This window comes from Tamandua tetradactyla, chromosome 3, assembly GCF_023851605.1.
Source record: "Tamandua tetradactyla isolate mTamTet1 chromosome 3, mTamTet1.pri, whole genome shotgun sequence".
NCBI classification, from domain to species: domain Eukaryota; kingdom Metazoa; phylum Chordata; class Mammalia; order Pilosa; family Myrmecophagidae; genus Tamandua; species Tamandua tetradactyla.
The window spans coordinates 143,069,513-143,083,138 of record NC_135329.1 but is presented as its reverse complement, the minus strand read 5'-3'; the positions used below and the strand labels follow the sequence as shown (position 1 = coordinate 143,083,138).

Here is a 13,626-nt window from a genome sequence, read left to right as displayed (position 1 = left end):
CCACACTGCAGCACATTATAATCAAACCGTCAAAGGCCCAAAACAAAGACAGAACTCTGAAAGCTGCAAAAGGGAAACAATATGTCATGCACAAGGGAGCCTCAATAAGATTAAATGCTGATTTCTCATCTGGAACTCTGAAGTCAAGAAGGCAGTGAAGAGACATATTTAAATTGCTGAAAACAAAAAATAGCCAACTAAGAGTTCTGTATCTGGCAAGGCTGTCTTTCAAAAATGAGGGATAATTAAGACATTCCTAGATAAATAAAAGCTGAGGAAGTTTGTCTCCACTAGACAAACCCTAGACGGGATGTCCAAGACAGTCCTGCAGTTTGAATAGAAAGGATAATAGACAATAGACTGAAGCCATATGAAGCAATAAAGATCTCCTGTAAAGATAATGGCATGGATAAATATAAGTGCCAGTACTATTCTATTTTTGGCTTGTAACTCCACATTTTACTTCCCACAGGATCTAAAAGGCAAACACATTAAATATAACAAGAAATTAATGGATTTCATAATTTATAAACATGTAATTTGTGACAAGGACTACATAAAGGTAGGGGGGACAGAGTGGTATAGGAACATAGTTTGTGTATACTACTGAAGTTATGAAAGCAAATGAGATTTTTATAAATTTAGGATGTTAAATTTAAGCCCCATGGTAACTAAAAAGAAAATATCAAAGAATATATAAGTTCATAGAGACAGACATGAGAGTACAGGTTACCAGGGTAAGGGGAAAGGGGAATGGAGAATTAGTGCATAATGTGTGTAAGATTTCTGTTTGGAGAGATGTGAAAGCTTCAGTGATGGAAGGGGGTGAAGGTACCACATAGTGCAAAGACAAGTAATCCACTGAATGGTGTGACTGGGAGAAGTTGAGATGGAAAAATTTATTTTGAATATGTTTCCACAATTAAAAAAAAAAGTGAACTTAAAGACAATTAAAGGCAATACATTATCCTGGATGGGGTCTAACAAGGGAAGAGAGAAGGCTCAAAGGGACATTACTGAAGCATGAAAAAATTGGGATACTCACTATAAGTGTATGCAGTGTTGAAAGGCTGATACCTAAGTATCTTTGTTCTTAAGAAACATACATGGCAGTATTAAGTGTTCAGAGAGTATGCTGTATACAGTCTATACTCAAGTGTTCAGTTAATAGATTGATAAATAGATGGGTGGACAATGATACAACAAGTGTGGCAAATGTTACAACTGGTGGATCTGGGTATCTGGGGGGACAGGGGTATGTTAAAGTTCTCTTTATGGGGTTTGTATTATTTTTTTGTAACTGTCCTGTATGTTTGAAAGTATTCAAAATTTCATATGCAAGGTTAAAGCAGAATTCACTTGATTAAGATTTTGTATTGTGTATGTTTTTCAAAATCACTCTGACTGGGAAGTACCTGAACTGTTGAACTGTGTTCCAGAAGCCTTGATTCTTGAAGCGACTGTTTAACTATGTAACATTTACAATGTGACTGTGTGATTATGAAAACCTTTTGTCTGAGGCTCCTTTTATCCAGTGTATGGAAAGATGAGGAAAAATAAATAATAGGGGGTAGACTGAAATACTAGTGGTCAATGAGAAGGAGGGGTAAGGGGTATGGGATGTATGAGTTTTTTCTTTTTTCTTTTCATTTCTTTTTCTGGAGTGATGCAAATGTTCTAAAAATGATCATGGTGATGAAAACACAACTATGTGATGATACTGTGAGCCACTGATTGTATATTGTGGATAGACTATATGTTTGTGAAGATTTCTCAATAAAAATACATTTTTTTAAATCACTGCTGAGAGGAAAACAGACTTAGAGAGGGCAAAAGTGAATCCCAGAAACCTGGTAAGTAGGCTACTAAGATAGTTCAGGCTAGTGATGATAGTGGTCTGATCAAGATGGTCTCAGTGGCCAAGTACAGAAATAAATAGATTTTAAAATACTTAATAGCAAAATAAAGTGGGTTGACAGGATATATGGTGTGTGTGTTAGAGAAGAGAGAACATTTATGAGTGTTTAAAGTGTATATGTATTGCAAAAGGCAGGAAGGTAAGATGCCGAGAATGATCCTAGATTTCTGGCATGACCTTATATGAGAGGTCTGAACTAGAAATATAAATTTTGGAGTTTTGGTATACACATGATTTCGGAAGTAAAGGGAATAAACAGAATGGTGACACAGAGTAAGAGAAAGAGAGGGCCTAAGACCTGAGGAAATACAAAAATTAAAGGCAGAGTAGAGGAGGAAGAGCCTGAAAGGATATTACGACACAGCAGAGAAGGAGGAAAATGTTCAGAGGAGCTGTACCATCATGAAAGCCAATGAAGAGTGTTTCAAGGAAGGAGAAATGAACTGTGATGAATGCTGCTGACAAGGATGGGAGGCTCCTGAAAGGAAACAAAGTAAAGCAAACAGAACACTTCAAACAATCTGCTACTTCTTGGTAGAACTGTCTTTCAAAAAAAGGCAAACCATCACGTCTTTCGTCAGAAGAATCAATGAAGACATGATGAAAAAGGGCCAATCTGTTTTATTTTCACTCATGTATCATCCATCAAAGAATTTCTTCAAATGCAAAATTTACAAACAGTAACAATGAGGCTGAGAGAATAAAATTTTCTAAATGTGAATCTGTGAGGAAGTGCCTTACTACAAGCTAATTATTTCATAACTGGTTCAACAGTTTAGCTGACAAAATTAAAGAAGCCAATAAATGCTATCAAAAGCTACTTTTAACTTTAAAGTAACTAATGACAATACTCACTTGACCTGATTTGGACCAACATGTATTATTCTACCAGAAGCATCAGGATGGAAATAGATCCAATCAGATTCTAGAGAACAACAATCCATTTCTTGGATACCATTTTTTGCCTGAAGTTGAAAAAAATACATTGAAGATATAGATTAAGGGAAAATAAAGTAAATGTTCAAATCTAACAGTATTGATCAGTAAGCAAAAGGTACAGAGAAGAAAAATAGTAAATAGTTGAAATGGAATGTGTGTGAAGAATGAATTAGGACACTTCAACTTGAGAAATCCAAAACAATTTAAACCCAGAAATTTCACAGATTTTACTCTTTACCATACATTATACCTCACCAATAACATTAATATAACAGTTACTATGTCTCAAGCACCTACTCTGCATCATGTACCTTGTCAAGCTGATACACAAAAAAGGATAAATTCATTTGCCCCAACATCTTGCACTTATTAAACAGCTGATCTGATTCCAAAGTCCGCGGGCTTCCTGTTATATAACTGCCATATTGTGCGTATGTAGCCCCTGCCTCCTTTTCCTCCTGAGCCCACTCCCAACAACCTGTCACTGAGACGAGTGGGTAGCACAAAAATAAACATGCAATCAAACTGAAAATCTCAGACATGGGCCAGATAACCTCCATGGAAAAGTCAAATATTAAACTCTAATATCTGAGGGAAAAGTCTAATATTGTTTAGTATTTAAGGCAAAAAGAGCATATTTAACTGTAGTATATTTAGAAAGTAAAATAAATAAAAGGAAACTTCTACAATATGTGATAATATGTGTAAATAATTGTCTTACATATACACAGAAGCACTGAGAGCTAATATCAGCACGAGTGCAAGTATTATAAAGGCAGTGTCACTCCAACCAAGCTGTCTAGCAAAAGACTGAAAACTTCCCCTGCATTTGGCAATTATTTATGAATATGGCAAAATGCAGATTCGACTGCTAGAATCAGTTATTATAGAAGAAGAGTACATGATAGACAGGCTGCTTAATATAGATACTGAGGGCTACTACATATATTTAAAAATTTGTATTGTCAGTTTATATAGGTAGAATTTGAGTTATATGCCTAGAATGTGAACTACACAAACTGGGTGGAAAGTCAAGTGAAAAAGAGAAGTGACAGATCCCGGTGGTTGAAGGATGTCTATTGGCTGGGAGGTGAACAATCAAACCACTGATTTGTCATGGTGGGAAATAGTCCTTAGAGAGACAAATTAAAAGAGGATGTCATGAGCTGGGCCAAACAGGAATGGCACATGTGATAGGCACATGAGAAAGTAGAAGGGAATAATCCTACACAAGAAAAGTACAAGACACTATAAGCAACATTCCTTGGTGGCTTCAGCCTCAAAAGAAGCTGATGAATGGATCCAAAACTGTACTGAGCTTCAGCATGGTGAAAGGTGACCTGTGACTGACTCTAAGAGCCACTGGAGCCAATGGTGGTCAGATTAATCAATGTCCTGGAAGAGATGGGTGTGGAATAAGCTGAGCCTACCTCACAAAAAGCAGGTTCATGTGACATATCAAGAGTTCCAGAAATAAACTAATTCAGCAACAAAACAAAAATGAAACCTTTCTCCTCCTCTGTGGACTCACATTTTTTTACTTATTTCACTGTTTTTAATAGACTGCACCTTATTTAGCAATATGTTTGTCTTTTCTTTGAGGGTATAAGCATGTTTTATACATGGTAGGCCCTCGATAAATGCTTTTTAAATGATAAGTTGATGCCTAGATCATTCTTTAAAAGAAAATGAAGGAAAAAAAAAAAGAATTCAAGGGCTGGTAATTTCAGTTGTCTTACCATGTACCATTTCTTCCTACCCTGCCAATAAATAACTTAAGAAAATATCCTTGAAAATTCGAATATCTCATTGCCCTCACTTTCTGACGACCAGAATTCTCTCTGATTCTACTTTGGAAGGCAAATAGCAACAAACCATGAAGAGGCACAACTAACACATTTCACAGCCATTTATGAGGAAGGCTGAATACATTCCACCAATAATTTCCATTATGCAGCTTTAGAGTTGTTTTGTGTCAGATCCTTTGCTGGGAGAGTGGCAAGAAAAAAGCAAAGAAAATCTTCAGTGCCTTAAGAATTTTCAAATGCTAATGTTTAAAATTCTAGATAGTATATAGGGATGTTTGCTACATAGTCTGTACTTAGAATTGTTCACAAATGATCAAAACATGAATAAAAAAGTAATTCATAGAAATGTCGACCTACTAGATAGGTAAAGACTAAAAAATTTCTGAAACAAATTTACTACTAAAAAGTCTGATAACTCATGATTTACCAAGGAATTGTCTTTTAGGGCACAAATATGGAAAATTCCTTTCTGTTTCTTCTTATTAGGTGTGATGATGTAATGCCAAGGATGGCCTCCAATCTGAAAAGCGTTCTCCAGGGAAGACACTTCAAAGAGCAGTGGTGGTGTGTCTGTAGAGAGGGGCAAAAGGAATTTATTAGCTTCTCTGTCGTACTGGCCTTGGGCTATTCATTAACTGAAATCAACCTTTCTTTGCATGCAACACCTAATTTTGCATGAGTTCCATTAATGCAAAATTACTATGTTCTCAAGGAAATAAAATGCAATGAAGAAAGAAGCTTATTGCCAATAAAAGAGAAAGCTAGTAAGAAACATGTTAGGCTATGAGTCAACTTTCTACACATCTGTTTTCAGGATAAGTATGTGTGAGCTACAGCTGAGTAGAAACAAAAAGTGGGCTGAAGGTGTGTGTGATGGCAAAAAGCAACAAAGTATGCCTAATAAAAGTAGCTGCCATTCATGAGCATCTGCTATACGCATGACTTTGAGTTAGATATCATTTCCAGCTCTCATGAAAATCCTACAAGGCAATTACGTCTGATAATTCCTTAAATATGAAGATGAGGTTGACAATATCCTAGACTAACAAGTCATACTCGGCAAACTTTACAAGAACAATTTTGCTTAAGATTTCCACGGTAGAAATGAAATGAGTCATAATGAATGCAACCATTTTGGATAGGGCATGTCCCAGTGAAGCTTTATTAAAGAGTAGCCACTATTATCAGTATCATCTTCATACTATCATGTATTAATAGATAATATTATTAGTATTATCCGAATGGTAGTTCAGATAGAACCAGTCATTGTAATTTGGAACTGACACTATAAAGGAGATGTATCTATCAGTGCTTATTAATAGACTTCCTTGGTCACAATAAATTTTAGGGACAGCACAAGGAAGGAAGAATAGTTGGAAGGTGCGCACATGTAGAGGATTAGAAGTTCCTTTGGAAAGCCCTTGGGCAACACCACCTAGTCTGTTTGGATGGGTGGCTGATTTCTGACTCCTTGACTTATCTCTTACTAACTTGAGAGTTCAGTCTTTGGAGAAGCCCACCACTGTTAGTAAACGGACTTGTGTGAGGGAGATAGTCACATGTTATATATAGATGTAGGGGCTATATCAGGTCTTTCCATAAGGCCATTTTTCCCCTGCTTTCAATTATTAACTAGAAATACACATAGGATAAAAACAAAAATGAAAACAGGCTCACAAACTGGCAATCTTGAGGAGAAAGAGACAGGTATATCAAGTATACTTAAGGTGCTTCTTTTTTAATCTTTCAAGGAAAGATTAATATCCTTAATAAAGAGGTCTTTTTTAAGTAATAAGAAAAACTATGAATACCCCAATAGAAAAATGGGCAAAGGACATGAATAGGTATATAAGGAAAAAAAATCATAAATATAAAAAATAAATAATGCAAACAAATTATATTTAAATATAAATATTTATTTTTCCCTGTAGCTGTTAAACTGGCCCAGAACTAGCAGCAGGACTCTGCCCACTACAACTCTGATGGGCAACCCCTAACCTCCCCAAAGCTTAAATTTATAGCTCTAATACTATTTTCAATTAAAAAGATCTGAGTGCTCAGAGAATAACTGATTCCAATGTCTTGAGGCAAAGAAATTTTAGGATGGGTCTGTAGTTACCAGAAAGCAAGGGTGTTTACAAAGATGTCAGAGGTACAGCTAAAAGAATAGGAGACCCAGCAAAAAATGATCGCACCAGGTAGAGAGTGAAAAGAGAAGCTTTTAAAGGAAAAAATATTAATTAGAATACTTTGGGACTGCAAAAGCTTAAACAATGATACTTCAAAGGAGAGTTTTAATATAAAGTATATAAAATTATTGTACTGTTTATAAAAGGATGATATAAAAAGATATGCATTTTCTTAAGTCTTATAATGTAGGGGATAGTTAACCTTTCATACTTCTTCTATTAAATAAATGTTTGCTTAAAAAAATTAGATAAGTGATAAATGAAAAATAGAAGGTACAGAACAGAGTATATAATACACCACATTTTGTGTAAGAGAGAAGGCAAAATTTAAAATGGATATACAAGAGTGCACAGGTGGTTCAGCGGCAGAATGCTTGCCTTCCATGCAGGAAACCTGGGTTTGATTCCCGGACCATGCACCCCTCCCCATCAAAAAAAAAAGTAAAAAGAAAAAAAAAGTACTAAAGTGGATATACACACATTTGCTTGTTTTTGTAAAAAGAAACCACAGAATATACCAAAAACTAAAAATAATGCTTACTTATGGCAGCAAGGCGGATAGGGGAGGGAAGTAACAGGATGGAAGGGCTAGGGGTGGAAGCAAAATTTCTATGCATATCTTTTTACATAGTTTAGATCTCCGAACTATAGTTAATAACTTCAAGTAAAATTTAAAAAGGGAAAAAAACAAAATAGAAAACAAACAGAAACAAATGAAACTAATTGTATCAAATTCCTAATCTGATCAGATGGGAGAGTATTTTCAGATGAATGATTCCAGATTTGAACACATTACTCTCCTCACTTACTGGGCTATACACAAGGACAAAAGGAACTGCAGAGGAATCTTAACCTTTATGCTTTTACTTTGTTTTTAGTAGTAACAGTGGCACTACAATTTTAAGAATATCATGTATATTGTAGAATAAAGTTTTATTAAGAGGCAAAATTTTCAGTTTAAGCAAAAAAGAAATACAAGTATAAGATGAAAGAAGAATGGTTAAATTTGCACTGGAAATATGAAAATGAACTTTTGTTTTAATATATTTCCCATTCTATATTCACTGAAAGGGTCTAGAAGTAAAAGACATCTAATTCTTGGTCATTAATGATATTCCCCAATAAAACAGACCCTTTACAGATCTGGGACAAAGAAAGCAAAAGGTAAATTTGAGACATTGTTCCAGAAAGCAAGAAATACATAAAGGCTACACGGGTATGTCAAAAAGACCCACTTGACCAGTTTACAACCGAAGAAGAGAAATCTAGGACACGTAAGAAAATAAAAGATAAGATGAGAGAAAATAAGATGGCTGGAAAAAGCTGTTAGAAAAACTACCAAAGGCCTCAAATATTTTTGCAAAAATGACCCTCCTCCTGATAAAGTAAAAAAGTAAAAGATGTAAAGTTAAGGATGTATCACTGTGCTTTCACATAATTTTGCTGAAAAAATTCCTTCAGAAGGAATAATCAACCCTTGAATCAATGAAGGTTTGGTCTGAGAATCAGTATATTATACATCAGTAATAAAGATTGAAAAAACAAAGAATGACTGAGTGGTTGAAATGTCATCTGGTTTTATTGAATAAATAGTACAATAAACTCAGTTTAGTAAATAAAAAAAAAAAAAGACCCACTTGATAAAGTACCCATTGGCCAAATTTGGGACAATTTTAGCATCACTAAGAATAATGACTCTAACTACATAATATCTGATAAGTAAAAATCCATGAATCTATTGTGTTTATATAAGTGTTTATCATATATTTTGTTACCACTGGAAGTGACTATTGGTAATTAAAGGAAAGGAATATTTGCTGTGCTTTTTTAGGGGGAATTCCAGTTCACCCATAGATGATGAATGAAAGTACTTATTTATAGAAAAATGTCAGCTATTAAAAAGAAGGAATGACAACATTTTTCAGAACTGTATTCCATGAACATAATGAAAAAAGATTCAGATAAGGATCATTAATGGTTACAGGAATATTTCTATATTATTTGAAATTACAGAAAATTAGAAACAACCCAAATAATCAAAGTAGGGAATTGATTAATTATAATTATAGTTCATTCATTAAAGGTAGGCTCTTAAAACCTAGATGATATACTCACATACAGGATACATACACACACACACGTTTTATACAGTTAACACAAGCACTAAATTGAAAAGGTATTAGAAGATATACAGTGGAAATTAAGTCTTCCTTTCATTTCTGCCCTCTCAGAGGTAACCATTATTTATAAGGTGTGTATGTCCTTCCAGATATTCCAGGCAAATATAAAAGCATATGCTTATATAAATACTCTCAATATATCAATATGAAAACTACACTAATGGGTTTTTTTCACAAAGTTTTACACCCACTTTTCCACTTAATATATCTTAGAATTCTATTATTCTATACTTGTACAAAAGAATTACTCTTTCTTCGTTAACAATTAAACTATGATACAGCCATACAATGAAACACTAGTGTTACCTATGAATATAAAGACTGCTTCCAATCTTTTGTTACTTGAAACAATGCTGTAATTGTACATTTTTATTTTGTACACACATGAATATATAAGTGATAAATTTGGAGAAGTGGAATTGCTGGGCTCAAGGAATATATGCATTTAACATTTTTGTGTATACCAGCAAGTTGTCCTCCATAAAAGGTCCCAACAATAAATGAATGTGCCTGTTTCCTTACACTTTTACCAACTATGTAATCTAACTTTTTGATATTTGAGAATCTGAAAAGATTCCTCATAATTTTTAATTGCATTTCATTTATCACCTGAGGTTGAGTTTTGTCGTCCCCCTCTACATTCTTTATATTTTCATTTTGAACAATATCCTTTATCTACTTTTTACTGTCTCATTCTTTGTTATTATCTATAGAACTCTTTATATACTGAGGAAATTGCCTCTTCATAGCATGTTTTTGAAACACTGCCTATTTGTTGTTTGATTTTTGACTTGCATTTGTTTTTTGTCACACAGAATTTATATGTAATCAAATTTATCAATATCTTTTTTTATGGCTCTGGGTTTTACATCATACTTAGAAAGGTCTTCTCCATTCTAACATAAAAAGATACTCCCAGGTTTTCTTCTAGAATTTTAAATCTTTGAGCCATCTATTATTTATCTCAGTATAAAGGGTGAGACAGGACTCAAACTTTGTTTTCATAAGACAATCTATTTACTAATCTACATGAAAATTAATATTCACAGTATATTAACATTTAAAAGTGGTACAGGTTATAGATACATGAAGCTACACGAAAGAATCTCAAAAATAATATGCTGGTAGAAGACAGATACAAAAAGAGCACACACAGTATGATTCCATTTACATGAAACTCTAGAAAATACAAATTTAATCTATTATTAGGGACAGGGAGGGAACAGATTAACAAAGGGGCACAAGGTAATTTTGGGGGGTAATGGAAATGTTCTAAATCTAGTAGTGGTGGTTTCATGAGTGTGTACATTTGACAAAACTCAAATTATACAGTTAAAATGGGTACATTTAATTGCATGCAATTTATATCTCAAGAGAGTTGATTTTTTCAAAAGCAAATTACGAAAGAGCATTTATAATATGATTCTTATTTGAAAATATACACATTATAAGATAAGGAAAAAAATAGACCATGCTGATAACAGGAGTTACATTTGTTCTCACACTTATCTGTTTTCCCGAATTTCTGTGATGAAAATGAACTGCTTTTGCATTAAGAAAAAAGTTAAAGTTAAAATAAATACTTTGCAGAGATCTTAATGACCCTGAAAAATAAATGTGAAAAAAGAAATACAATTTCAGTCTCTACTATTTGAAAACCACACCTAGGCTTCCAATGTAACATGCTTTTTTTCAGTTAAATGTCCAAAAATCACTGTTTTGCAATGGCAACTGACTTCATAGATCTGTCTTTGAACTTATTTTAGAGTTGGAAAAAGTGAGGCCCAGAAAGGTTAAGCAATTTGTCTCCTATCACACCACAAATAAATAGTGGAGTTGCACTCTTACTAATTGCAGACCAAGATACTGATCCCAAATCCAGTCTTGTTTCTACAAACAGAACAAAACCACAACAATCCTTTATGCTCCATGTGCTTTGTCTTTGTCACCTTGTTCTTTATTTCACTCACTTTTCTCTGTATTTCAATGAGAACAATGCTACAACTTGGGGAAGCTCTTTTCAAAATAACCCATTTTATAGACGGTAATTCATATTTTAAAACTCTAACTTATGTGTGAGACTAAAGCAAAATTCATTTGGTACAAAATTTATATTTTGATTATTGCATCTCCCAATATAACTTACACGGTCAGTTTAAATAAACACCATAAGTACATGGAACCTTGAATAGGGTGTGAGATTTTGTAGGTTTAGTTCAGAGTGATGCTCTGATAAATCCCAGAGCAACATGAACAGTGAATAAAAAAGTATTTGCGAAGTTCCCTTGTAAGATTGGCAAGAAAGGGGGAAAATTCAACTTCCCCATCTGGAGAATTCCTGATATTCTCACAAGCAGTGGGGACAACCAAATCAATAGTACATCTTGGTGTTTGTTCATATGAAACTTATCGCCACAAAGGACAGACTAAGCCGTCTTAAAATGAGGCTTGAGAGTCACCCCCAGAGAACATCTTTTGTTGCTCAGATGTGCCCCATCTCTCAGCCAGCATGGCAAGCAAACTCACTGCCTTCCTCCTCTCTACGTGGGACATGACTCCCGGAGGTGTAAACCTCCCTGGCAATGTAGGACAGAAATCCTAGGATGAGCTGGGACTCAGCATCAAGGGATTGAGAAAACTTTTTGAACCAAAAGGGAGAAGAGAGAAATGAGAAAGTGTTAATGGCTGAGAGATTTCAAACAGAGTTGAGAGGGTTATCCTGGAGGTTATTCTTACGCATTTTATAGATATCCTCTTCTTAGTTTAAGATATATTAGAGAGGCTAGAGAGAAGTGCCTCTTCTTCTCTCTAGAAGGGCTGTGTTCCAGTAGCATGTTTCTTGAAGATGATTGTACAATGATATAGCTTTCACAATGTGACTGTATGATTGTGAAAACCTTGTGTCTGATGCTCCCTTTATCTACGATATTGACAAACGAGTAAAAAATATGAATTAAAAATAAATAATAGGGGGAACAAACGAAATCGAGTAGATTGAAATACTAGTGAACAATGAAAGGGGCTGGTAAAAAAGGTTAAAATCTATGGAGTAGATGGAAATACTAGTGGTCAGTGCGAGGGAGGGGTAATGGGTATGGCATATATGAGTTTTTCCTTTTATTTCTTTTTCTGGAGTGATGCAAATGTTCTAAAAAATTATCATGGTGATGAAAATATTGCTATGTGTTGATATCGTGAGCCGTTGATTGTACACTACGCACGGAATGTTTGTATATTTGGAATATTCATGTTTGTATGTTGTTTGGGTATGATAATAAAAAATAAATTTAAAAAAAAGGAAAGAAAAAAAACAACCAAAAAAAGATAATAACTCATTTTAGTTACCACTGGAGCCTGTAGTTTTAACATACTTAATAGATTCCTGCTAGTTTACCTGTAGAGAATATAGGAAGTATTGCTAGGGCTGAATTTTCACAAGGATGCCTAATTCAACTTATCCAAGGTATCTAAACACTAGGGTAATTACAAAAAGATTATGTTGAACTTCCTGGATAACCTAATGGCTGTACTGAACTCTCTCATAAATTTTTAGTTTGTTATTTACTACAAAAAGAATTTTATCTCTTCATAACAATTTTACCTTTTATTTTTGTTTCTTGATCTGTTGATATAATGTTAAATAATAATTATACAAAAATTATTATTATTATTATTTTTATTTTTTTTACATGGGCAGGTACCAGGAATCGAACCCAGGTCCTCTGGCATGGCAGGCAAGCGTTCTTGCCACTGAGCCACCGTGGCCCGCCCCAAAAATTATTTTTATATATAAAGAAAAAAAAAACCTTTGGAGCTTCCTCTAAAAACATGAGGTTTATTGATTGGAAATAGAAGGAAATATCCTTAATATGATAAAAAATGACTCTCTACGAACTAACAATAAAGACAAATAGAATATTAAGATAATAAAACATATATTTTCTTTTATTTCACTCAGGTGATCTTTTAAATCTATTTGCAAATATTAAACCATTCTTGTATTCCTGAGATGAATGAGATTTATTTTTAAATACAGTGCTGGATTTGAATAGTTTATTTCTTTTTTAATAAACATACAAATTTGATAAACTAGTTACATAAAGAATGTTTTTACTGATATTTATCTTCATGCATAATTTTCTCTTTTGTGCTTTGCCAATCTTTAAGTATAATGGGAAGCTTTCTTTGTGTCTAAGCTCTATGTTCAGATAGCAAGATAATTTTCTTTTCCTTGAAAGTCATCCTTCTTAGAGGTGGGTAAGCTTCAAAGAATTGTAAAATATTGTTATGAGGGAGCTAAGATGGTATCATTTGCTTTAACCTCAGTTTCTGTAGATAAGGAAATCAATGACCAGCAAGGTAAAGTGACTCACCACAGGTCACCGATCTCTGGCCAACCAAGGCCAGGATCTCCAAGCCTACAGTCCAATGAATAACTGACAGACTATTGTTGACACCTACTTGATAGCAAGGAATATGCTGTACAAAAGGGTAATGAATTGTTTACAATTAAATTATGAGCAAAACAGTTTATTACAATTAATAACTACTTATATGACCATTTATTTTTTTAAGGTGAAAAAATACTATAT

At 33.9% G+C, this 13,626-nt stretch overlaps 1 protein-coding gene across 4 annotated transcripts in view; it reads right to left on the bottom strand.

The window, feature by feature from the left end:
* The window catches only part of DCAF17 (DDB1 and CUL4 associated factor 17), an 83,008-nt gene that overhangs the window by 24,986 nt on the left and 44,396 nt on the right, over positions 1 to 13,626 (bottom strand). For all 4 annotated transcript variants that reach the window (XM_077154119.1, XM_077154122.1, XM_077154120.1 and 1 more), the window contains exons 9-10: positions 5,093 to 5,235; positions 2,774 to 2,883 (exon numbers count right to left, since the gene is read on the bottom strand). In XM_077154119.1, the coding sequence (XP_077010234.1) occupies positions 2,774 to 2,883; positions 5,093 to 5,235 (253 nt within the window). The remainder of the gene's footprint in view (positions 1 to 2,773; positions 2,884 to 5,092; positions 5,236 to 13,626) is intronic.